Source organism: Oryctolagus cuniculus, chromosome 21, assembly GCF_051225735.1.
Source record: "Oryctolagus cuniculus isolate XC-2025 breed Fujian yellow rabbit chromosome 21, ASM5122573v1, whole genome shotgun sequence".
Taxonomy (NCBI): domain Eukaryota; kingdom Metazoa; phylum Chordata; class Mammalia; order Lagomorpha; family Leporidae; genus Oryctolagus; species Oryctolagus cuniculus.
The window spans coordinates 34,866,898-34,891,713 of record NC_142887.1 but is presented as its reverse complement, the minus strand read 5'-3'; the positions used below and the strand labels follow the sequence as shown (position 1 = coordinate 34,891,713).

General features: G+C 65.9%; 1 protein-coding gene across 13 annotated transcripts in view; it reads right to left on the bottom strand.

Moving 5' to 3' along the window:
* Positions 1 to 70: 70 nt before the first annotated feature.
* Positions 71 to 24,816, bottom strand: part of ARVCF (ARVCF delta catenin family member) — a 39,799-nt gene continuing 15,053 nt past the window's right edge. For 2 of the 13 annotated variants that reach the window (XM_051837297.3, XM_051837298.3), the window contains 18 exons: positions 16,462 to 16,676; positions 9,748 to 9,906; positions 9,132 to 9,658; positions 7,576 to 8,072; positions 6,835 to 7,018; positions 6,404 to 6,521; positions 5,970 to 6,141; positions 5,624 to 5,641; positions 4,719 to 4,790; positions 3,412 to 3,539; positions 3,164 to 3,314; positions 2,797 to 2,995; positions 2,591 to 2,702; positions 2,391 to 2,481; positions 2,010 to 2,063; positions 1,610 to 1,695; positions 1,058 to 1,177; positions 71 to 698 (listed from right to left, as the gene is read on the bottom strand). In XM_051837297.3, coding sequence (XP_051693257.3) covers positions 1,070 to 1,177; positions 1,610 to 1,695; positions 2,010 to 2,063; positions 2,391 to 2,481; positions 2,591 to 2,702; positions 2,797 to 2,995; positions 3,164 to 3,314; positions 3,412 to 3,539; positions 4,719 to 4,790; positions 5,624 to 5,641; positions 5,970 to 6,141; positions 6,404 to 6,521; positions 6,835 to 7,018; positions 7,576 to 8,072; positions 9,132 to 9,658; positions 9,748 to 9,906; positions 16,462 to 16,659 — 2,874 coding nt within the window. In that variant the 5' untranslated portion in view covers positions 16,660 to 16,676 and the 3' untranslated portion in view covers positions 71 to 698; positions 1,058 to 1,069. Of the gene's footprint in view, positions 699 to 1,057; positions 1,178 to 1,609; positions 1,696 to 2,009; positions 2,064 to 2,390; positions 2,482 to 2,590; positions 2,703 to 2,796; positions 2,996 to 3,163; positions 3,315 to 3,411; positions 3,540 to 4,718; positions 4,791 to 5,623; positions 5,642 to 5,969; positions 6,142 to 6,403; positions 6,522 to 6,834; positions 7,019 to 7,575; positions 8,073 to 9,131; positions 9,659 to 9,747; positions 9,907 to 13,959; positions 14,117 to 16,461; positions 16,677 to 16,992; positions 17,014 to 24,816 lie in introns of those variants that run through there. The other 11 variants (XM_051837296.3, XM_051837290.3, XM_051837288.3 and 8 more) reach the window with 11 other exon arrangements.

Here is a 24,816-nt window from a genome sequence, read left to right as displayed (position 1 = left end):
CTGAAAGTTGCTTTTTTTTTTTAATTTTTAACTTTTCTTACAAAAATTTAGATGTGTACCAATAGTCTCATTTTGGTTTACTGTAAATGCTTTTGTCATAAGTGTTTTTCTCCTGTTTTTAAGCACAGACAGCAGGCACTGAACAGCAGCAGGCCCCGGTGCTGCCCAGGGTCAGCCCCCAGGGGGTCGCTCCTTGAGGTCCTGGGCAGGTGGACGCTGGGAGGCCACTGCCACGGTCGGGAAGGGCGCAAATAGCCAGAGCCCTGTGCCGCTGCCCCCACACCCGTGGTCAGCCTGCCGTGAGGCACAGGGCAGCCCCTCTAGCTTCTTTCCCTGAGCCCCCTCCTTGCCTGGCTACCTGCCCGCCCTGCGCACACGCACACACACGCACACACACGCGCGCGCACACGCGGGCAGCTCTGCTGGCCCCGGGCCCTCCCCGGCGCGCAGCCGCGTCCAGCCTTCTCCCTGGCGCCCTCTCTCGGCTCGCTGGGACACAGCACCAGGTCGGCCTAAAGCAATCAGGTCCGAGAAGAGCGCGTAGGGTGGCAGGGACCCGGTGCTGCGGGAGTTGAGGGTGGGGGGTGTCGCTGCCAACCCCGGCCGCCAGGGGGCTCCGAGCTCCACGGCAGGGGTCTGCTGTGGACGGCCCTGCTGCGGTGATCCGGTGGCTAGGAACCCACGGCCGGACCCGGGCCCTGCGGAGCGAGAGTGGGAAGCGGGCGCTGCAGCCCTGCGCACAGGCGGCGAGCGCACAAGGGGGCCCACGCCCCAGTCATGGGTAGTGTGGGCTGGCCCCAGGGGTCCTGTGTCAGGGTCGATCACAGCCAGCAGATGGTGCTGGCAGGTTTGGGGGGACCCTCCCTCCCTGCTCCGTCCCATCCCCCAAGGACTCTCCCTCCGGGCCCTGGGCTTGGCCTCCCCACTCCCCCACAGGTATCAGGGCCGCTGCACACCTGCCGTGGGCACACAGGGAGAGCAGAGCATGCAGCCAGCAGAGGTTACCAGAAGCCCGGCCCGGAGGGGAGGGCACAGCCGGGAATGTGGAGAGACGTACCAGGCATGCAAGCTAGACCCAGGAATCAACTGGCTGAGGCTTAGCGTCCCCCACGGCGTCCACCAGCCTGACCGCGGGCCTGGGGGGCCCGGGGGGCGGGGCCTTCCTGCCGGGGTCGGGCTGCGCAGCGCACGGTGGGTAAGGGGGCAGGTGGGCGGCAGAAGCAGAACAGAGCCGGTTAGTGGGGGCTGCGGGGTGGGCTGGCCAAGGCAGCACGGGGCGGGGGAGGGAGTGATGCCAAGGGCAGGAGATGAGCTGGCTGGCGGGCCTGCGGGAACTGGCAGGGGGCGGGTGGTGGGCCCTCGCCCCGCACTTGTGCACATGCAGGCAAGGGTACAGACGGGCAGGCGGCCTCTGGCCCTGCCGCCCCCCACTCCCAGCAGCGATGGGCTCCCAATGGTGTCTGCACGCTGATTCCGACCTGAGGGGGCTGCCTGCCCGCCCAAGCTGTGGCCCGGGGTGGGGGTGGGGAGGGGGCGGGGCCCAGACTTAGTGCTGCCCAGGTGCTCTGTGGGCAACCCCTACGGGACGGGGCGGCCCACAGCCACTCACTTTCAACGGTTCCTTCTCAGAGGCCTCCCCTGCGGAGTCACTGCCCCGCGCCCTGCGCTCCCGGCGGTCCACAGTGGAGTAGCCGTCTGGGGTGGGGACAGGAGGAGCAGCTTCAGGAGGGACACTCTAGCACAGCTCCCTCTCAGCTCAGAAGGCCGGCATCTGCCCACCCTGAAGGGGGGGTCACCCTGTGCTGGTGTCTGCGCTCCCAGCAGCCCCTAAACCCAGCAGGTGCAGCCCCTAAACCCAGCAGGTGCAGCCCCTTGGCTACAGGTCTGGGCCCTGGCTGGGAACTGAGCCTTCCCTGGCCCTCTGTCCCAAAGCTCTCTCATCCAGCCAGCACCTCCTGGGAGGCCTTCCAGCACCCCCCCCCCCCCAGCCACACTGCACCTGCACTCACCTGGGCCGAGAGTGTCCATGGGGATCACGTCCCGGCTGCCCTGCTTCTCGCTGTCTGCAAGGCATAAGCAGGCAGCTGGCTGCAGGTGGGGCCGGGGCAGCCTAGCCCGCGGCAGGGCTGGCCTGGACAGCCTGGGCACCCTCTGCTACCAACCATCTCTGCGCCCCAGCCTGGCCTCTGGCCACCAGCACCCACCCCCACCCCAACCCGCGGCCACTGGCACCTGTGCAGGCACCACGTGACAAGAAGCACCCAGGAAGCAGAGAGCCGGCAAAGGGTCCGCCATCCCCCATCCTGTCCGGAGGAAGCCCGGGTCTCTCCTCCAGCCCCTCGCCACCTTGTCAGTGTCAGTGCAGGTCAGGGACGGGCTCCCACACGCACCCAGGCTCTTGTCCACCAGCGGCAGCGTGCTGTCATCGAAGCCACCGGGGCTCTGGGATCCCTTAGGCACCTTGCTGGCCGTGGCCGCCGACTGCAGAGGCACGGGGCACAGGCATGGGGTGAGCTGGCCGCACTGCCCGCTTTGGGTGGGGGGCCGAACCGGCAGAGTCAAGAGAGGGGCTGGCCAGGGCACTCCCCACCTGGAAGCGCGCCTTGGTCCAGCCGTCCCTCTGCAGGGCGCCGCGCAGCTCCTTGTAGCTCCACACGGTCTGCAGCACGTGTGACGCCGCCTTCGCTTCGCGCACGGACTGGCTGTGGCGCGCGGGCGGGGGGGGGGGGAGGGGCGGGGTCAGTGGCCACACCCCCCGCGCGCTCGGGCCCCGCCCCGCGGCCCCGCCCCACCCACCTGGAGGCGCAGAGGGCCACGAGCGCGGGCACGCCGCGGGCCTGCAGGAGCGAGCGCGCGTTGTCCAGGCTGTCCGACACGATCTCGTGGATGGTGTTGAGCACGGCCACCACCGTGTCCTCCTCCAGCCGGGCCCCCGGGCGCGTGGGTGCCTGCGCGTTGCGCACGTTCCGCACCAGCTCCACCATGGCGTAGCTCCCTGAGAGGGGCAGGGACAGGTGTTAGGCCGCTCCTCTGCCCCCCGCCCCTGCACATGAGGGGCACGGAGCCCCAGGACACCACAGCCGCACCGCTGTGGGACCCCCAGGCGACAGGACCGGGACCAGGGCTCCGAGTCCGACCCCGAGGAGGCCTGCGGGTTCCTCACCTATGAGGTCCTTGTTGCGCCGGTCCAGCGAGAGGTTGCGCAGCGCGATGGCCACAGCGCGCACCACCTTGTCGGTCTCAGACTGCAGCAGCTCTACCAGCACCGGCAGCCCACGCTCCTTGCGCACCGTGGCGCGGATGTACGTGGCCCACTGCGGCGGTCCGGGGGTGGGGGGCCGATTAGTGCGCAGGTGCGCTCTCCCCGCCTCCCCACGGCCCAGGGCCCCCGAGTCCCGCCTGCCCTCTCACCATCCAGTTGCCAGCGCTGAGGTTCTGCAGGGCCCCGGCGGCAGCCTCCAGGGTGTTGAAGTTCCGGCTCTCCGTGAGCAGGGAGAGGTAGAGACGCACCACCTCCGGCTGGTACAGCAGCTCAAAGCCTGGGCACAGCACGGGGCACCCACCGCCCACTGTCACCCAGTCTCCTCCCTCACCAGGGCCGCGGAGGGGCGTGGAACCGAGAATGTTTATTATCAGGGGAATCATCCCCAAGGAGGAAGCGCTCCCACTGCACAGAGGGGCAAACTGAGGCTCAGGGGACAATGGGTTCTGGTGAGGTCATGTCTTCCTCAACCCAGGAGGCAGGGCTCGGTAACTATGGCCGCGCCCCTAGCAACAGGACCCGCCTTCCCTGACAACAGAAGGAAGGCTTTCCTTCCTGTGGAACTGAAAACTGCAACCAGGGACTCAGCCCTAGCAACAGGGCCCGCCTCTGCCGGGAATGTGACTGAAGCTGAGCAGTCCGGCCACGCCCCTAGCAACAGGGCCCGCCTCTGCCAGTGTGTAATTGGCGCGGAGCAACCGAGCCCCACCTCCGCCGGTATGTAATTGAAGCTGAGCACAGGGTCACGCTCCCAGCAACAGGGCCCACCCATTCCCCGTGGCAATGTTGCGGTGCAACCAGGGCTGCCCCAGGTTCCCCCACAAGTGAGGCCCCAGGCTGGCACCAAGGTGGTGCCCCACACAGTGCTCCAGAGCTGAGGGGCCAGGGCGGCCTTCCAAGCCTTCCTGTCCACACATGGATATTTGCCTGGCTCGGAAAGCAACCTCCTCCCTCTGACTGTAATGCATCCCCACAGACCACCCCCCTCCCCGCCCCCCCACGGCTGGAAGGCTTGGCCACTTCCACCCACTGGGGGGGTGGCCTCTGGGCTCTTCCACTTCACAAGGTGGCCTGGGTCCACTCGTTCAGGCAGATGGGTTCCCATTGGACTGCACAGAGCAGGAGGAACCCAACGGATACGGGGGACGCAGGGATGCACCGCCCCGCCCCTGGTCGGTCTCTGTACCTGATCTGACCACGCCCTCCTGGCTCCCAGTGCCCAGGAAACACCCCCTCCAGCCCCGCCTCTCATGGCCTCTTTGTCTTATCTCCCCCACGCATCCTGAATCCAGTGACCTACGGCATTGACCCTGACTCCGAACAGCAGCCCAGGGACCAGATCACCCCCCAGGGAACCATACACTTGCAGTCCCCATTTCCCACCTGATTCCCAAGGCCCCCCAGGCCCCCCAGGCCCCCTGAGCTGGGACCCCTCCAGCGACACTGGCCAGCTCACCTTTGGCGGCCTCGGTTCTCTTGGGCAGGTCCAGCGTGTCGAAGTTCTGGTCCATCTCACCATCCTTCTTCCCTAGAACACAAGGGTGGGAGGTGAGGTGGACCCCCCATGGGGGAACAGAAACATGCCACGAGGGCCCCCTGCCCAGAGCCCAAAGAGCACCCCACACCCAGGCCCTGGCACCACTTGAAGTCGTTCTGAGGCCCACAGGCAGGTGGTCTGGGGACACCCCGGCCCCACCCCAGCATCAAGGGCTGGGAGCTGCTGGGTGTGTGAAGGAACCAGCAGCCCAGGCTGGATGGCCGTAGGTACAGACAGAGAAACGGAAGCTTGCCAGGCTCAGGACTTGGTGGGCCGAGGGTCCTGTCCCAGGAAAACCACCCCAGCTTGGGGGCGGAACCCCTCACAGCAGCAGCCGCGTGCACACCTCTCTGCCTCCAGCCACCCTCCCCATCTCCGAAGGGGGAGCTTCCGCCTCTCAAGGCAGTGAGCTTAGGTAAGCCGCCTCAGCTTGTGGGAGCTGGACACACACACACACACACACACACACACACAGCCCGATCCATGACAAGGACCAGGGGCCCTGCCTGCCCCACCCGGCTCTGCCCCAGCCCTGCCTAAGGGAGCTGAGTCTGAGGTTGCCGGAGCGGCCCCCTCGGCCTCCCAGCCCCCTGGGTGGAGGGGGTCCGCATTCCTGCCTTTGTGTGTCCTGGGCAGTTGTCATGGAGATGGCTGCCAGGGTGATGGGCCTGGAGCGGGAGGGGCGGGGCAGGGCCCTGGGGATTGGCGCGGCTTCCCGGGAGCCCACTGCACCCGCTGCCCTGCGGTTGTCAAGGAAACGACAGTGGGCGCCACGGGGCGTCTTGCCCACGGCGGGACTGCCGGACAAACAGGCGTTCACTCACCTTGATGGAACCAGTCCTCTGGGCGCCGGCAGGAAGCACAGGAAAGAGGAGACGAGCCTGAGCGGGGCACCCTCCCAGCGGCCCCCTGTGTTCCCACTGCAGAACCTCACCCTAATGGATGGCTGGGCGTGGGGGAGGAGGGAGGGCTGAGTGCCCCCAGGGACTGGCAGGGGCAAGCCTGGGGTCAGTCTCCTCCGGGGGTGGAGCCCGGGCAGAGCGGGACCCTCCGGGCTCCCGCCCATCTATCCCGCCGTCCTCCAGCCTCCTAGCTGCCTGCCCTGGGCACGGAGGGCCTTCAGCCGGGAGCGCCGGTGCCAAGAGCAGGACCCCCGACTTGCCCACCCACCTTTGGCCTTCTTGCCGCCGAAGCAGCTGGCATCGTCCCGCCTCCGCCGCTGGGAGCCGGCAGCACCGCCCGGGGGCCCAGGCTCGGCCTCCTGGTATCTGTCGGCCCCAGGCACCTCCTTGTGCACGTGGTATGACAGATTCCGCATGATGCACACACAGTTCTCCACCGACTGTGGGGGGGGGGCAGAGGTGAGTGGGAGGGCGGGGCCTCGGGGCTGTTCAGGGTCCTGGGCACCTGCGCACAGAGTCAGCTGGGCGAGAAAGCACGGGGGGGGGCCCATGACCACTTCCGTGGGGCCGTGTTTGGGGTGCCCCAGTCAGGCACGCCCTGGACAGCCCCAGGACGCCGGGCCTCCCAGCTCCTGAACGGTCTGGTTCTCTGACGATTGGGGGCGGGAGGCTATCGGCCTGTGCCCGTCCTGCCCTACCCACCTTGTTGTCTGTGTCCTTCCTGCCCACTGCCGACTGCAGAGCGTGCAGGAGTGCGTCCACCAGCCCTTCACACTCCCGGAGCCTCCGCCGGGCCTCGGCGCCGTCCGAGCTCACATTCCTGGAGGGCCGAGAACAGGCCCGGTGAGCCCCGGCCTCCTCCAGGGAGAACCCTGCCAGCCCCAGCCCTGGACTCAGGCCGGGGGGCTCATCCATCTTCCTCTGCAGGTTGGACTTCGTGGTGTGACTCTGCAGCCCCTGGCTACTGGGTGGCTGACTGTCATCCACGCTCTGGGGACCACCAGGATGTGGCTGCCTGCAGGCTGCGGGGGTGCAGGCTCTGGTGCCTAGATCCCACCTCCCTGACCGGGAGCCCAGCTGTGCTGCAGGGGGAGGTGAGGGAGAGGGGCAGCCCCAGCCGGCCCTGCCCCCACCTCAAGCAGCCCGAGGTATTCTTGAAGACGGTCGTCCACTCGGCGTCCCGGGGTTTGGAGTCCTCGTTGGGCTCCCGCTCCCAGCCCGAGTGGGGCACGATGACCTCGTGTGTGAGTGTCTGCAGGCCGTGGTCAATGATGACCATTTTCAGGGGCTCGTAGGACGACAGGTTCCAGAGGGTGCCTGTGGGTGCCACCGACACCCACCGTGTTGACCGCAGGCCCTGCCCACCCGCTGCCTTTCCTGGGACCCCCGCTCAGGACCTGCCTGCCCTCCTCATGTCCATGCATGGGAAGGCAAGGAGTGACAAGAACCGTGAGAGGTTGGGCGGGGGCGAGGCAGGGAGGGCTGTCCCCAGCAGGGGCTTCCAGTGGGGGTGAGGGACTTCCAGTGCAGCCGAGGGGCCAGCAGGTGACTCCTCCCATCCCTTCCCTGCCCCCTGGGCAGGGGAACTAAGGGTCTTGAGACCCTGGAGCCACACAGAGGTGGTCACATGACCCCCCAGCTGTCCCCAGCCCCTGCCTGAGGGGCCCAGCGCTAGCCCGACTGTGGGTAGGGAGACTGGGGATCTGTCCTCGCATCTACACCTGATGCCTGCTCCAGCACAAAGCTGTCCCAGCAGCCGGGGCTCTGGCCACTGGGCAGCTCTCCCCAGCCGCAGACCCCAAGCAGCCCCACGCCTCCCCAGCCCGAGCCTCTGGCTCTCCTCTCTCCCGCAGGTGCAGCCGGGCGCCACTCACCGGTGACAAGCTCCCGGACCTCGCTGTCCCGGGCGGCCCGCAGCAGCCGCACCAGGGCAGGCACCCCGCCGCAGTCCCGGATGGCGGCCTTGTTGTCCGTGTCGCGGCCATAGGAGAGGTTGCGCAGGGCCCCGCAGGCCCGGCGCCGCACCTCGGCGCGGGGGTGGTCCAGCAGCGCCACGAGCAGCGGCAGCCCCCGCAGCTGCCGCACGCGCCGCTTGACGCCCTCGTTCTCGAAGCACAGGTGCTGCAGGTAGGCGGCCGCGTTGGCTTTCACGGGGTCCACGGGGTGCCGCAGCATGGCCAGCACCTCGGGCAGCTCTGGGTCCCGCCAGCGCGGCTCCTTGCGGGCGCTGTCCACCGAGGGCGAGCGCCGCACCGCCCGGTCCAGGCTGCCCAGGCTGCCCCGCTCAGGCTGGGCCAGGGGCGCCGTCGCCGGGAATGGGGGCCGCTCCTCCAGCAGCTCACCTCCGTCATCGGCCAGGTCCTCGCAGGCCCTGCGCCGGCGAGGGGGCGTGTGAGCATCGTGAGGGGCGGGGCCTCGGCAAAACCCCTCCCCCACACCCCAGCTCCCAGTAGTAGGGAGTTGGTGCTGAGAAACACGCCCGCAGCCCAGCAAAAACCCATCCAGAGGGGAGTCAGCGCTGTGGCCTAGCAGGTAAAGCTGCCTGCAGTGCCGGCATCCCACATGGGTGCCAGTTCCAGGCCCGGCTGCTCTACTTCGGATCCAGCTCTCTGCTATGGCCTGGGAAGGCAGCAGAGAATGGCCCAGTGGGAGACCTGGGGGAAGCTCCTGGCCCCTGGCTTCCTGTGGGCCCAGCTCCAGCCATTGTGGCCACTTCGGGGGTAGGCCAGCAGATGGAAGACCAATCTCTCTCCCTCTCTGCCCTCCTCTCTATGTAATTCTGCCTTTCAAAGAAATCAATCAATCCCAGAACAGGACACTCATGCACTCCCACAGCGTCTCCCGACCCCTTCTCTCTGTCACATTCCCCCAGCTCTGCAGGAGGCCCACCTCTGGCTGGTGTCAGGGTGTGGGGGGAGTGAGTGACCCTCCCCATACGAGGCCATCTCAGTAGGATCATCTGTGGGGGGCACTGAGGCCACCGGCTGGCCCCTTGGGGAGGGAACTGTCCCTGGCTCTCAGTGGCAGGGTGGGTTGTGGCCTGAGGCTGGGAGGGGTCAGGCGACTCGCTCCGGGTCACACAGCAGCACCTGCCCCTAGGCTGTGGTGTTCCCATTCTGCAGGTGCACACACTGAGACCAGATAGGGCAAGAAAGCCTGGGGTGGGCTCTGGGTTCCAGTTAGTGCTGTGCATGGGGGAAGGAAACAGGCCCAGGGAGAGGAGCTGGCTGGGCCTCCAGTGCTCGGGTCCTTGCCGCCATCTGCCTGGAGAGGAGCCAGCAGGTGCTGGGCAGCCTAACTGCCACTGTCCCCTTCAGCCCACATCCAAGTGTGCACGATGGACTCAGCCCTAGCGGCTTGGCTGCCCGTGCAGGGAGCATGGATGGGTGACTTCCTGGAGGCAGTGGCCATGGGGGGACAGGGTGCTCACCTGGTACGCAGGCCCCGCCCACACTCGGGCCTCCTCCGTGTGGCTGTGCCGTAGTCGGGCTCCAGCTCGGGGCCGCCCTCGTCATCGTTGGCCAGGCTGCGGGTGTCATCCTCTAAGCCGTAGGGCTCTGCCTGGAAGCGCTCGGGCAGGGAGCGGCCCCCGTGGGGCCCGGGCTCGGGGCCGGATGGGAATGCCTCGCGGCGGCCAGGCAGGGTAAAGCAGCCATCGCCAGGGCCGGGACCGAGGGGGCCGGCACGTGGGGGCCGCACCCCCAGCCCTCGCGACAGGCTGCCGTAGTTGGGGCCATCCCGGGGCTCGGGACCATCAGGGAAGCCGCCCCCGCTGCTGAGGTAGGCCCGGGACAGCGTGGCCGCCGGGCCACCGCCCCGCAGAAGGAAGTGCCGGTCCAGGGGGCTGTCGGCAAAAGGGCCAAGCGGGGGGCCGCCATCTAGCAGGGGCAGCCCATCCGGGCCCACGGGCACTTGTCGTACTGTCCGCGTGGTCACGGTCTTGACCGTCTTGGTGACCTGGTGGACGGGCGGGTGACCGGGTGAGGCTGGAGTGGCCTAAGTTTCTCCCCCTGCCCCACTCCGGTCGCCCGCCCTCCCAGCTCCACCTTGGTCTCCGTGCGCCGGGTTGTACCGTCTTCAGCAGTCACAATGGACACGTGGGAGGTGGGCGTGCCCGGGTCTTCCTCCACCGTCACCGTCTCCTCCAGCACCTCAGGCGCCTCTGGCATCGTGGCCAGCGAGGCCTGGCTGCCTGGGCTCTGCTCCTAGGACGGGGTGGGGGTTGGGTGTGGGCAGTGTTATGGGGCAGGACCACCTCCCAAGTCACGCAACCTGGAGTGCAGGTACACCCTGCCCCCAGCAGGCTCATGCTGGCCAGGATATTAGGGGGTTCCCAGCCCCCAGAGCCCACCGACCCCAGAGGCTTTCTCTGTAGCATGCTCCTGGCCTCTGACCACTGAAGGGGCTGGCCCTGCCCTCCCGCAACCAGCCCGTGGCAGGGCCAGCTCCCCACCAGGTGCCTAGAGTGAGCCAGCAGGAGTGCCCAGGTCTTGGGCAGCTCTGAGCCACAAGGCCTGGCTGGCATAGGCTCCTTTGGGTCCTCAGAGGTGGCAGGTGGGACCTGTGGGACCCTTTCCCAACACTACCTGCACCCTTGGGGTGGGGACCCCTCCTGATATGGGGGGCACCTCCTGTCCTACACCCCCCAGGACCTTGAGTGCAGCAGCTAGGAGGCAGCTTTGGCTCCACCCACTGACTCCCATGGCCGCGCCCAGGCTCCTGTCACCGAAGGCCAGCCAGACGCCTTCACAGGACAGAAATACCCAACTCCCAGAATGCCCTGTGTGTCCAGAGCACCAAAATATCCTGGTTGCTTCCGGCAGCCAGGACACTCCTGGGGCACGGAGTGGGTATGGTCTGGTGCTGCATCAGGGGTCAGAGGCCAAGTATTACATCAGAGACTAGAGAGGATATATGCGACCTGTGGCCACTCGCCGTCACCATACTGTACAACGGTAGAGTTCCAGGCCAGGCAGCTCTGGGCCGAGGTCCACAGGCCACCATCTGGATCTGCCGTGGTATAAACAGGCTCCAAGAGGACAGGCTGGCCGCTGCCGTGCTGAGTGGCACAGGGGCCTGGGAGCCAGAGTCCGCCCCTGAGCCCCCCACCACACACAGATCCCCCAGCTCCAGGGCCAGCATCTCAGGATTGGCTGGAACCCAAGCTATGGTGGGCAGGTCAGGGGGAGCACATTCCCCAGGGACAGCCAGGGCTGTGTCAGGGGGAGGGCAGGCCCTGCTCCACGGCCTGGGACCCCTGGCCCTGCCTGGCTCCTGAGGGCTGGAAACACCGAGCTCATGCCCCATCTGCCTGGCTCCACGGCAACACTCTGCTACCATGGCCAGGGGGGTCTGCCACGCCCCACGCCCGGCGCTGCCCTAGGGACCAGGGACAAGAAGCCTCCTGGGTCAGGGTCCTATCCTAGAGGAATGCCACACACACACACACACACACACCCCGACACCATGCGCATCGTGGGGAGGGGCCTGCACCAACAGGTGCATCCTCCAGGCTCTGGCAACCCTGCCAAGCTGAGGCCCCAGGATGCAGCTTCCCTCCTGCAGGAGCAGGGCCCCAGAAAACAGCTGGTGCTTCCCCTTAGGGATGGGGATGGGGTGAACTGAGGCCTGCACCTCTCCAGGGGGCGGGACTGCGGGCACCTACCTGGCAGGCAAGCCCTGGGGGTCTTACCTTGCCCCCAGGTGGCCAGGCCCTTGGTGGCCTTGCCCCCTTGCTGGCTGGGGGACCAAGGCGAGAAAGGGGTGAGGGGCTGGGGGAGATCCTGTTCCCTGGGGAAGAAAGAGCCTGAGGCCCAGGGTGAGGGGCTGCAGTGTTTGCTGGGGGCTGGGGGAGGAGCAAGGCTGAGGGGCGTTGCCTAGGACACCACAGCCAGTGGGGTAGGGCCCTGAGTTGATTTGCATGCATTTGCATCCATTAAATACACAGGGAAGGCACCCTACCCACTACTAGGCCAGTGATGGGGGGTGAGGAGGGGAAAGGACACCATGGGACCTCAATAGCCTTGCTGGAGCGGGGTGGGGCGGGAGAGCCACTTCCAGAGGGGGCCAGCATGCCCTCAGGTGGGGCCACCTGCAGCATCACCCACCAACACCAGGGCCCAGCAGCCCGGCGGCGGGATCCCCAGGCCCCGAGTCCCTGCTGGCAAGTGACCTCAGGGAGCTAAAAACGGGCTATGACTTCACCCAGCAGGCGTGTGAGTCAGCCAGCACTCATGGGAAAGCCGGGGCCCCCTTACACACGCCTGGCCTCTGTCTTACACACACACACACACGTGTGTGTGTACCTGATCCCTCGGACGTGACCCGTGTGTGCTATCACCCAGCCTGGCATGCAGGCCCAGGCACCCCTACCAGTGGGTTCCCCTAATAGCACCTCAGGGGGACTCACGCGACCTCTGGCCTCTCGCCAGCGGAGCCCGAGCCTAATCCGTGCAATGCCTCCAGACCTGCTCTTGACATGTAGGGACTGCCCACCTCCCCAGGCATCAACCACAGGAGCCTCAGAACTGGAGGCAGATGGAGAAACTTGGGAGAGGCCCAAGGCTGTCGGGTGGAGCCACGGGTTGATGATCAGCACACAGCCGGTGCTCCCGGGCTGACTGGGTGCCTGGATCCCTGCCTGGCCCCTAATCCCTTCGGGGACGCCACGACTTGGGGCTGTTCCCCTCTGCACATGGGCACCGTCCTGGACACACTGACCGCACCCACTCAGCCTTGTGTCCGTCTGACAAACCACCTTGCCTCATCCTCACCCCTCCTGTAGGGACCACGCCCAGCCTCCCACTGCCACCACCTGCAGGGCCGAAATCTACCAGGGCGTCTCCCATCTGGGGTACACCAGTTCCACCGTTCCTGTGCCAGGCCAGACAGGGGCTCCTGCCAGGGGAGGGACGGGGAGCCTGAAGTTCTGAGCTCCCCGGGCCTGACGGAGGGGTCAGACCCTCGTTCCCTCCCTTCACTGCTCTCAGGATGAAGGGCTGGGGACCTATCACCACCCGTCACAGTCCCCCCAGGGAGCCCAGGAGGGCTGCCCTGGATACACGGGGGTCCAGAGGCGTGAGGGAATGATAGCTCTGCACTCCCGAGCCCGGATCTCCCAGGAAGACTGCAGAACGGTCTGACTGGCACTTCCTACCTGGCGGCAAGCCCCTGGTTGCCACAAAACACCCTCTCCCTGGGTGCCCATGGGCTCTGCCCAGCCGTCAGGGACAGGTGCTCACCTCTCCACAGCAGCTGTGCACCACCCGCCAGGGCAAGTCAAAAGTAAGAGCTGCTGGCAGCCCAAGGGGTAGGGGCAGAGCAGGTCTGGCTGTCACCCACCCCAGCCATCAGCCACGGTGACCATAAGTTTCCCCAGTTGGCCCCTCCATCTCTGAAGCGCTCAGTGGCTGGACTCTGGGGGTGGGGTGGGCACAAAGCAGACCGGGACCTGGCTCCACAGGTAACCAGGAGTAGGGGGGATCCACCTCCCCCAAGGGCTCCTGGTGATCGCCCCTCCACTCAGCCTCCACTTTCTCGCCGCCAGCGACTAAACCAGCTCCCTCTAAGGCTGCTCACTCGCTTCACCCCGCACCTGAGCACTGGGAGACCGCCCCCCGCCGCCACACGTGGGCAGGGCCGGCCTCTCGGCCGCCTCCCCTCACGTGCGTGGCGCTGCACGCTAGCTTCCATTACAGCTCCGGAAGCTCCTTCGCAGGTTCCCCCCGGGGAGTCAGAGCCCGCGCAGGGGCTGTGAGGGGGAGCCGAGGCGAGAGACCCCCCCCCCGCAACCCCCAGCCCAGGGAGAGAAGGCCCGGCCAGGCTGCCCTCTCCAGAGACCCTGCACGGGAAGGCCCTGGCCCCCCAACCCCGCTCCGACCCCCCCGGGCACCTGTCCCGGGCGCAGGCTGGCCTGGGTGCACCCCGCCGGGTTCCAGCCCCTTCCCTGCGCGGGGGTCGCCCGCCCCGGGCCCCCGCGGGGTGGCCCCGGAGACCCCGCGCCCGGCGCGCGCGCGCCTCGCCACACTCCCCAGGCGGCGCGCTCTCTCCGCCGCCCCACCCGGCCCCGGGCCCGATGCAGCCCGGCCGGCAGCGCAGACAATAGCCGCTTCGGGCCGGCGGCGGCGCCGTGCAACAAAAGCGGGTCCTCGGCGCGGGGGGCGGCGGGGAGCAGGCCGGTGCCCCGCCCCCCGCCGCGGACCCCCCGGGCGCGCCCCCTCTCCCCCCCTTCCTCCACCCGGGACCAAGTTCCCTCCAACCTGTCTGAGTTCGGCCGGCATCGGGCCGGGGTATTGGCACCGCGGGGGCCGGCGGGGGGCGGCGGCTGGACCGGGCTCGGCTCCGGCGCTCCGGCCGCTAGGGCTCGGGCTCGGCGGACTCGCTCCCCGCGGGGGCGGATCCGGCGGCGGCCACGGCCCGCAGCCAATCGGGCGGGGCCGCGCCCAGGCGGGGCGGGGAGGGGCGTGGCGCGGCCCCGCCCCCATCGGCGTGGGGCGGGGCCTGGCCGGGGTCGCCCCCTGGTGCCCTGCAGCCCGGAGCGGGCAGCCGGTCGCCCGTGCCCGCGGCGGGGGTGGCCTTTTCCCGCCTAGCGGTCGCTTTTGCTGAGCGAGCCTCCCGGCCCCCGGTTTGCTCCTGGTGAAGCAGCACGCACGCCCCCTCTGCCCGCAGACTTGGGGAAACTGAGGTGTGCCCCAAGGACGAGGGACAAGGTCATTCCGCAGGCACAAGGCACTCCACCCCGGCTGCGCCTGTTTCCCCTCGCTGTGCGATGGCGGCCCTCCTGGGTGGGCCATGGGGACGGCGGTCAGCTCTGCAAGTTCTCTCGGATCTGGCCCTAGTCCCCACCCAGCGCCAGGAGGTTCCCCCCAACCTCACAGCGCATCAAACCCAGGGCGGGGCGCAAGGGCCGAGGAGAGCACAGACAGCTACTAGGTGGCCCTAGATGAGGCACATCTCTGAGCCAGCCCCAGACCCTGTCTCCTCCTGCTGGGGGCAGGAATGGGGGCTGATCAGAGAGACCAGTCAGGACTGCTGCCCCCTGCAGCCTGGCATCCACCGGCACCACACCCAGGGAGTCTGGCTCTGTTTGGGGGAACGCAGGTAGGGCTGGGGCCACCCATGGCCCTGGTGTCACCAACAAGGAAACAGTTTCTGGGATCAGCAGCTACAGCCTGTGGCATGGATCTTGCCTCCCACCTGCTTCCCCTCCTCAGGGACCCCCTTCTGCGGGCCTGGTTTCGTGCCCAGGAGCCCTGGGTGCCCATCTGAGCCTGCAGACGTCTTACGGCAGCCCCTCGTGGAGCCATCCAGGTCACTCTGAGCAGGAGGGAACCACGCCCAGAGGCTTGGAGCCGGTCCTGTCTTCTCCCCAGCTTCCCCACAAACTGTTCATCCCCCAGGGCCCCTGGTGGACCCCTGCCCACTGGGTGAGGTCAGTCCTGCACCAGCTGGAGGGCCTGGGCAGGCGGCCAGGATTCTGCCGAAGGCCCCGAGCTTCTCATGCCCCTGGCTCTGACCCTGTGGCTCTGCAGCAGAGCACCAGGCCCCCAGGGCTGAGGCTGATCTGGGAGGCAGGTTTGGCTTCCGGGCCTGGCCAGCCTGGTGTGGCCCTGGGAACACGCACGTCCTCCCATCCCAGGCTGAGAAGATTGAGGGCCGAGATGGGGGGGGGGGGCAAGGGACAGTGACCCCCCGGCAGAGCAGCTCCAGGCTGTGGGAACATCTGTCCCTTCCACCAGGGCACCGACCTCCCACACTGCCCGTCCCTGTGCTGGAGAGCAGAGCCTGTTCCCACTCCCGGAGGCCTGGACTGTGTGCCTGGCGCCCAGCAGGCGGCCTCAGGGTCACTATCCCCATGTGGCCTAGTGGGACTATTCCACTTCCCTCCTTGGGTGGAACAAGACGTACCCTCCCAAGAACTGAGGCTGGGGCTGCGCGCAGGGGTGGCTGCGAGGTGTTTGGAAAGAGGGCTCCCCTATGGCGCCGGGAATCTGAGATGCCCACTTGGCTCCGCCTACATCCCTGTGCTGGGCCCTGTGCTTTAAGTGGGTCTCCTCCATGGGCCATCAGGGAGCCGAGGTCCCCCGGTCATTGCCCAGGCACCCCCCACCCCCAAGCCCAACGAGGCCGCTGCTTGGAGTCTCACATGTGCACCCAGGACCGGGCCGGGAGGACACGGCAGGTGCTGGGTGATGTGGGAAGAGGCGGGGCAGCCAGGCTGTGGGAACTGGGCAGGTCCCCCAGGGAACCCCAGAGGCACTTCCCTTTTCTCACCTCTGAGCTGGCTGGCGGGGGTGGGGGGCTGCAGTGGGAACCAGAGGGCCCTCCCCCTCTCCTGGCTGCCACCCCCTGGCTCTGATCAGTCACAGGAGCCACACCCAGCTCCAGGCCTCCCCCTGCACAGCTTGTCGTCCCTCACCCCTGCGCTGGGGACGGGGGAGCTGCTGTCACCCCATTCGCAGGTTAGAACAACATTGTTGGCCCGGAGATCCTGGGGCAGGCAAAAGTCCTCTGTGTTGTGGCTGACCAAGGAGTTACCCAGCAAATACCCTGCCCAGCTGTCGAGGCCCAGGGGCTCCTCAGTGGAGGGTCCTATTCTGGGGGTCTGGCTTTGTCCCACTCGCTCTTCACACGGTGCTCCTCTCTCCCCTTCCCAGCACCTCAGGAGGGCTTGCAAGAACCCCTACTGTGTGCTAGCCCTCGGTCTACTGAGACCCCTGGAGTGTTTTTCTCCCCCTCCTCCCGAGTCACTGGGCTGTTACCTGCAGGACCAGCTGTTGCCAGGCCATCGGCAGGGCCTGCCCACTGTGGCCCACGCCGGGCTGCTGGGCACGCTCCAGCTGCAGAGCCACGTGGCGCCGCTCCTGCTCCAGCGCCCGCGTCAGCCGCTCGAAGCGGGCCTCCTGCTCCTTCACCGAGGCCAGGATGCTGGCGGCCGAGTGCACGCTGTAGTCCTCCATGGCTGGGGTTGCACTAGCTGCAGGCAGAAGCAGAGCATGCTCAGGGCGGGGTGGGTGGTGGCCTCATGGGGGCCCACCACGGGCCCCCTGCCTGCCCACCCAGGCGCCCGGAGCGCACGTCACGAGAATCGCTCCCTCTGGAAGGAAGCCGCATTGATTAAATTCTGAATTAAAAGCCATTAATCCGAGGCCAGAAGCAGTCCGCTCACTCCCTGCAGGGCTCCAGGCTCATCCCAGGCTCCCCTACTTCCTGCCAGGCCCACAGAACCAGAGGATTGGGGGAGGGGCGGCTCACTGGGAAGGGAGGGGGCTGGCGTAATGAGCACTCACTACCTCTCAGGCCTTCTTCTGCCAGGAGCCAGGAACTTCTTCCAGATCTTCCAAGTGGGTGCAGGGGCCCAAGGACTTGGGCCATCTTCCACTGCTTTCTCAGGCACATTAGCAGGGAGCTGGATCGGAAGTGGAGCGGCCGGGACTCGAACCGGCATCCATAAGGGATGTCAGCACTGCAGGCCAGGGTTTTAACCTGCTGTGCCACAGCGCCAGCCCTGCTCACCCTGATCTCAGGAGCCACCCCAGCCCTGTCTCGGGTCAGGCCTGCAAGTAGGCAGAGCTCAGATCCGGACTCACTGCCTGGAGACTGGTATGCACGGCTCGGTGCTCCATGTCCGCCCACTGAGGAAGACTCCGAGCCCCACTGTGTAGTGGGGACACTGTGGAGAACCAATGAGCTGCAGTGCCAGCTGCCAGGCCAGAGCCTCCCACCCCACCCCAGGAGGAAGGGTCAGGGCCAGCGCGTACCCCAGGGGTGAAGGGAGGGACACCATACTGCTGTGACAGCTGGGGAAACTGAGGCCCAGCACAGGCCCCTGCGGCTGCTCCGCCTTTCCCCTGCCCCTGTCACAAAAACAAAACTGTCCCCGTGACCTTGCAGGGACACTGCTATGAGAAGAGGAGCTGTCACAGCCAAAGAACCAAACTCCTGTTGGGAGAGGTGGCGGCCACCACCCAGGAAATGGAACTGGGTCGGAGAGTGGGAGAGACGTGGGAGAGACAGACTGCCAAGGCACACAGGGACAGACAGCAGGGGACATGCGGCCTGGGTGTACAAACTAGCTAATGCCAACTAATGCAATGAACCTGGCCATGGGCCCCAGGTGGGCATGGTGGGGCCTCTTAGGCAGGTGAGTTGGGGGTTTGGGGACTGGAAGAGGGCAGGAGCCAGGCCACCTGAGCCCTCAGCCAAGCCTGGTGGCAGCAATGGACATCTCACTGAGTCTCAAGACCAAGGGACAGAAAGGAATAGGATCAGGACACCGCCCCCCCCCCCCGCCACCAGCAGTGGCAGGTGGTGCTGGCCTGGTGGATGGGGTGACTTTCTTCCCTCCTTGTATGCTGCCCGAGCCCAGCCTTCACCTGCATGGCCTGGGGGCAGCTTCCCTGCCCTGGGGTCCACGGAAGTGCCAACCTCCCCTGGAAGGAGACCCCTGCTGACTCTGGCTGGGGGCCCAGAATTCTGAGGCCAGCGGCCAGTGTGAGAAGATGGCCAAACCCTGGCTTTCCCATTGCCTGATTTGGTTCACCCAGAGGGAGATAACCACGTGCCTCCAACGCTGGCCAGCTTGGCAGGCGGTGGAGTCCCGGCAGCACCCATGGGACCACAGAGGCCCGAGTGCCAGGCCTGTGCTGTCTGCCTTCGGACAACACACACAGGAGCACGTGCTTGGACACAGGGGCCCTGGTCCAGCACCGGGAGGCGGCTTCTCCGCGATAACTCAAAATGCAATTTCTATATTAAAACAATAAATACGGGGGGTGTCATGGAAAACAAAATGTGTGCATGAATTTTTAAGACAGATGGCGGAGCATCAGAGATGCTGTCTGTGGTTAGGGGCTTGGCGTGGGGGGGGGGCAGGCAGGGACACGCGATGCTGCTGGCCTGGGGCGGCCCTGGCTCCCCCTGGAAGGTCCAGCAAAGTCCTCGTGACCCTACCCAGACCCCATAGTGGCCAGCTTCATGACGCTGTTAGTGCTCAGGCCCCCATCTTGCAATAAAATGATACTGGGCAGCCTGGCGGGGTGGGGGTGGGGAGCTGACCACACCCCAGGAACCATGGGACAAAAGCCAACGACCAGGCCAGGAAACATCAGATGCCCCTTGGGAGAGGGGTTGGGAGGAGTAGGGGGGTGGGGGGCGGGTCAGGGCAGAAATGACATTCTGGAAAAAAAAAAAAAGACCACAAAGCAAAGCAAACAGCCCTGTGCCAGCCACAGTGGCCCTGGCTATGCAGCCAGGGGCTGGACAGGGGCCTTGGCTAGTGCTGCCAGGGCAGGGGGTTGGTGCAAGTGGGGAAAATGAGCTGCCCAAGGGCACTCAGGTGGGGACAGAGATGGGGGAAGGGATGGACGGGCAGGCGGAGCAGTGGTGAGGGAATGGGAGGGAGGGGCTGGGTGAGGGGGAACGGATGGGTGGGATGGTGACTGGCAGGTAGCAGGATGGGTGGGAGGATGGAGGGAGGGGCCGGGCGGGCAGAAGGAAGCAGCAGGCTTCCGTGGGAGCAAGCCGAGTTCAATGCTCGCCGGACCGGGGAACTGAAGGCCTCGTTGGAGGAACTCCGGGCTGGGAGCCGAATCCTCCCCCCACCCCCCGGAAACCCAAACTCCACGTCTTCTTGCTGACCTTGACATTCCTCCTCAGGAGGCGGCCAGCCAAAGCCTTGCTCCGGAAAATCAAATTATGGGGCCTGGAGTCCAATCTGGGTTGAGGAATCAGAGGAATTTCCTAGGGGTCAGGCTCCGCCCCCCCCACGCCAACGTCCCACGCAGGAGAGGGTGCCTGCTCACCAGGGGGTGGCCCTGGGCTGCCAGGGAGGACACCGTGGGGACGGCTCCTGTCCCCACCCTCGGCACCGCCAGCAGCCAGGCCTTGTGGGGGGCTGGGGACACACAGGGCCAGGCTGGGGTCAGGCAGGCGGGGAGGTCCAGGGCGTGGCGTTCATGTGGGGTGGAGACTGCATCCAGCCAGCCATGGTGCCAAAGGCAAGGACCACAGGGCCCTCTGGCAGTCACTGCTGGCCCTGGGGTGCCCCGGCTGTTTCCCTGGTCTCTCACAGCCAGGAGAGCTGCGGCACATGACCTCGTAACAAGGGAACACTTCTGTACATGCAAACAAGGGTGTGCACATACGGTGCTCATGGCTTTTTTTTTTTTTTTTTTAAATAAAATGACTCTGGGGACCAGTGGGTAAAGATGCCGCCTTCAAAACACCAGCATCCCATATGGACACCGGTTCGAATCCTTGCTGCTCCACTTCCAATCCCGCTCCCTGTTAATGTGCCTGGGAAAGAATCAGAAGATGGCCCAAGCCCTTGGGCCCCTGCACCCACATGGGAGACCCGGAGGAAGCTCCTGGCTCCTGGCTTCAGCCTGACCCAGCCCTGGCTGTTGTAGCCATTTAGGGAGTGAACCAGTAGATGGAAGATAGCTCTCTCTCTCTCTGTCTGTCTCTCTCTCTCTCTCCCGATCCCTCTCTCCTTCCATCTCTGTCTCTCTGTAACTCTGCCTTTCAAACAAGTCTTCTTCTTCTTCTTCTTCTTTTTTTTTTTTTAAAGGCTCAAACAAGGGACGTGGAGAGGTGGCCTCGCACCCTTGGAACAGGCTGGAAGGGGGCACCGAGCATCTGTGCCTTGTTCCACGGAAGCACCAGCTGCTGGCGCAGGAACAGGAGAGGCCAACACCCGCCCCGGCAATGAGGCCAGGGGCTGAAGCTCTCCAGGCCCAGGGCGGTGCCCGCCCACTGCCCAAGACAGCAGTGGGAAAATCAGGCAGCCAGGGCTCTAATCGGATTCAGCCTGGAAATTAGATTTCCCTGGCAGAGGAGGCGCGCCACGGTGGGCCAGACGCCAGGGTGTGTGTGCCTGGAGATGGCCACTCGGTGACCTCCTGCGGCCTCCACCCTGGGAGGGCCGCGGGAGGCACCCAGCAGTGCCCACTGACCCTGCAGTGAACACTTTGCAGGGGGTTCTTCCCTGCACTAATGGGGTACTGGAGGCAGAGGGTGGGCATCCAGCGGAGGGCCTGCTGGATAGGTGGTCCAGGGGGCTGGTGCTGGCACTGGGGAGGCCTCAGGGGGTCAGCAAGCCCAGGTCCTGTACCAGATGTGGGCGGGGGGCAGGTGCGTGTCCCAGTGATGGCTCCTCCTTTCTCGGAGGCCTGAGCTATAGGGAGCCACTGCTGGATGCCTGCTCCCAGCGCCAACGATAGCCCCTTCACGTCTCCAGGGTTTCTGTTTTTCCAGGAGGACATGGAGATGGGCTAGACGGGAGTCCCCGGGGCCCCAGACTCCAGCTGCAGAGGCCCCCAGGCTAGGGCATGGGCGGCAAGGCTCCGCCTCCTCCGGGGTCCCTTCCCCAGGGCAACCCTGAGAGAGCTGGGGGCTCCAAGCAGGCAGGGTCCTCTCCCTGCATGCTCAGCCCACCCACCCACTGCATCCCATGCCGGGGTGTAGACACAAGCTGCAAGACACTCAGGAAGGGCCGGCGCTATGTCATAGTAGGCTAAGCCTCTGCCTGCGGTGCCGGCATCCCATATGGGCACCAGTTGGAGTGCTGGCTGCTCCACTTCCAATCCAGCTCCCTGCTAATGCAACTGGGAAAGCAGTGGAAGACGGCTTGATTGCTTGGACCCCTGCACCCACATGGGAGACCTAGAAAAATCTCCTGGCTCCTGGTTTCAGATCAGCCCAGCTCCAGCTGTTGGGGCCATTTGGGGAATGAACTAGCAGATGGTCAATCTCTGTGTGTCTCTCTCAGTAACTCTGCCTCTCAAATAAATCTTAAAACAAAAACAAAAACAAAAACCAAAGACAGACACTTGGGGAGAACAGGGTAGCATGGTGAGTTATGTTGCCCCTCTGAGGGCTGGGGGCTCACAGCCAGGCTGGGCACTCACTCAGGCACAGGGCGTGGGAGCCACGTCCCTGCTGCCACCCTGATGGCCCTACTGAGGCACAGTCTGGGACAGCCATCCAGCCGGGTCCAGGGGTTGGGAGTGGGGGTGGGGCGCCGGCTGGGCAGGTGCAGAGTCACCGCGATGGCTGCCGGCCTGTGAGCCCGGTGCCCTCTGCCTGGAATGCCCTTCTCCCCACCATGGTGGGTGGACCCCTTCTTCCCAGCCCCTTCATCACCATGGCAACGCCCAGGCTTCTCCAGACGGACAGAGCCTCTTTGTGGCCACACAAAGCCCTTTTGAGGGGCGGTGGGGGGTGCAGCCCCTGGGAGCCTGTGGCCACAGAGCCCCTCAGCCTGGCCCACCACCACCCCCATCCCGCCCCATGTTACGGAGCCAGGGTGGGAGATCCTGGTGGTTAGGGGCTGGGATCCAGTGCCACCTGCCCACTGAACGGTCCCTAGGGAGGACAGGCCACAGCTAGGCAGAGACCCATGGCCTTGAGCCATAACTTTCTGCTCAGGACCCAGACACCTGGGGCCAGTGGCAGGCCCTCAGGTGGGGGTGGGGAGCTGGCTGGCAGGAAGCCCTCAGTAAGGGGGCAGGGGCCTTGAGGCCCAGGCCGGGCTGGGTGGGAGGTCGCCCCAGGTCTGCTGAGAGGGCTGGCTGCGGCATCTGGGCACCACCCCAGCCCACTGTCTCTCGACTCCCTGGCCCTGTTGGGCACCCTGGGCCAGCCTTGCTGTGGCCACAACCCCAGGGCAGGACTGGACAAGAGGGGACCTCGCCACAGACTGGGTTGTTTCAGGGGCAGGGGGGACTTTAGGGGGGTTCTGCTGCACGGTGACAGGGATCCAATACAGACCCTCCCTGCGAGAGTGGCAGCCCTATCCCCGCGCCGGCCCCATGCCGTCAGGAGGTAGATGCACTGGCCCCCACCACGGAGCCCGGCCCCGTCTCTGCCTGGGGGTCCCTGTCTACCCTGCCCGCTGCTGCTGACCAGGCGTTTTTGGCAGCATCCCTGCGCGCCCGGCACCCTGCCCGGGAGGCCCTCCCCAGGCGACCTCAGGCTGACCCATGGCAGTCTTTGCTAACTAAGCCTCCGGGTGGGAGGCACAGGTCCCAGTGGCAGCACGAGGCAGCACTGGCCCCGGGGCTGGAGGGGGGAGAGATCCGTCCCCTTTGTGGTCCAATCTACACAGGCCCCGGGGAGGGAGGCCAAGGGGCCCACCCCCGATAGGGCACTGCCGCTGAGTCAGCAGGCGCCCCGCGCCCCCAGAGGCCACCCCTCCCCGCCCTGCTTTCCCGGCCAGCTGCTGATGCCTGCGAGACTCACGGCCCCAGCCTGGGGAGCCCTGGACGCAGTCCACCCTAACAAAGCCCCCTGGGGCCTCCTCCATCCAGGCATGATGGGGGAGGGGGCACTTGAGATGGCCCCCAATCCCTTGAGCGTTGTTCCTGGGGCAGGCTTTTTTTTCTTTCAAAGATTTATTTATTTATTTTGAAAGAGTTACAGAGAGGGAGAGATAGAGGGAGAGACAGAGAGAGAGAGAGAGAGATCTTCCACCTCCTGGTTCACTCCCCAGATGGATGCAATGGCCAGTGCTGGGCCAGGCTAAAGCCAGCAGCCAGGAGCTTTATCCAGGTCTCCCACGTGGGTGGCAGGGCCCCCAGCACTCGGGCCATCTTCCGCTGCTTTTCCCAGGATCATCAGCAGAGAGCTGGATCAGAAGTGGAGCAACCAGGACTCGAACCAGTGCCCATACGGGATGCCGGCACTTCAGGCAGTGGCTTTACCCACTACGCCACAGCACCAGCTCCCTGGTGACGTTCTCGATGCTAGCTTTCTGTAACACACATCCTGGGAGGTGGCAGGTGATGGCTCAAGGACTCAGGTCGCTGCCACCCACGCTGGAGACCCAGAATGCCCCTCCCCCCTCAACTCCCCCAGGCTATTGGGAGCATCTGGGGGAGGGAACCAGCAGATGGGAGCTCTCTCTCTCTCTCTCTGCCTTTGAAATAAGGGAAGAGAGAGGTGTGGGGGACCCATCCTCACTCCTTTACGGAGGAATGACGCAGGAGCCTGAGCAGTGAGTCTCCCCTCACCACAGCCCCTGCCTGTGCGGCGTCCATGAGCTTCGACCTGGATCCGATCTGGGAGGAGGAGTGGGGGACCTGGCTGGGGTGGAACCATGGCCATCTGGTTCTGGATGGCTCAGAGGCAGGTGAGGGCCAGGGAGTGCGGAACTCCTGACCAAGAGCAAGGGTGGGGCCCACGGTGGATGGAGGGCAGCTGGGTCCAAGCGGGGCTCCGTCGGGCTACAGAGGGAGAGGATGCTGGACACTGCTGTTTCAGGAGAGGGGCTCGGGCTGGAGACAGAACTTGGTGGCCGATGGACACTTGGTATCTTGGCTTGGAGATGGCACCAAGCCCAGCACCTCCCTACCGTCACTCTCCTGCCATCGTCCACTATGGCGCCGGAAGGGGTGGAGCCAGCCCACAGATGAGGGGCCCCCAAGAAGGAAGACAAGCTGTCATCCCCTGCGGATAGAGCCCCCTCCCCACACATACCCTCCTCCAGCCCAGGAGAACCCACAGGAGCCCCTGGCTCTTGACCTTGAGCCAGCCCACCACAGCCCTGATTCTTCTCGGTCCTGCCTGTGTCGTGGGGGTCCTTGCAGCCTCCCGAGACCCCGAGAATCACTTCTTCAACTCCTGGAACCTGAGCTTGGACGCTGGCCCTGCTGCTCCTGACCCCATCTTCCCAGGGATGGGCAAGCCAGGGGCACCCACGCCCCTGTGTCCAACATCACAGCATATGAGCAAAAACTGCTTCTGCGAGCAAGTGAGGCAGAGGAACGGGGTGGGGTGTCTCCACCCCGACTCCCACCCCCACCGGGGCCAGGCCCAGTCTGTCCCAGTGTCACAGTCTACAAGGAACCCCCTCCTGTGACCCCCATCTGAGGTCTTCTATGACAGGTGGCGGATGCCCGGGTCTGGTCAGTGTCAAGGCCGTGTCCGTGGCCTCCTAGATGTTCCGTCCACCGTGTCTTGCTCGGCCTGCTGGTGAAGAGGCTGGCTGAGATGCCTGCATTCCACGCCAGGAAGCTGGATCAGAAGCAGAGCACCCGAGACTGGAGCCAGGTGTTCCCCTAGGGACGTTCCCCCACACTTCACCGTGGTGGCTGAACAGCCGCCCCCCCCCCCAT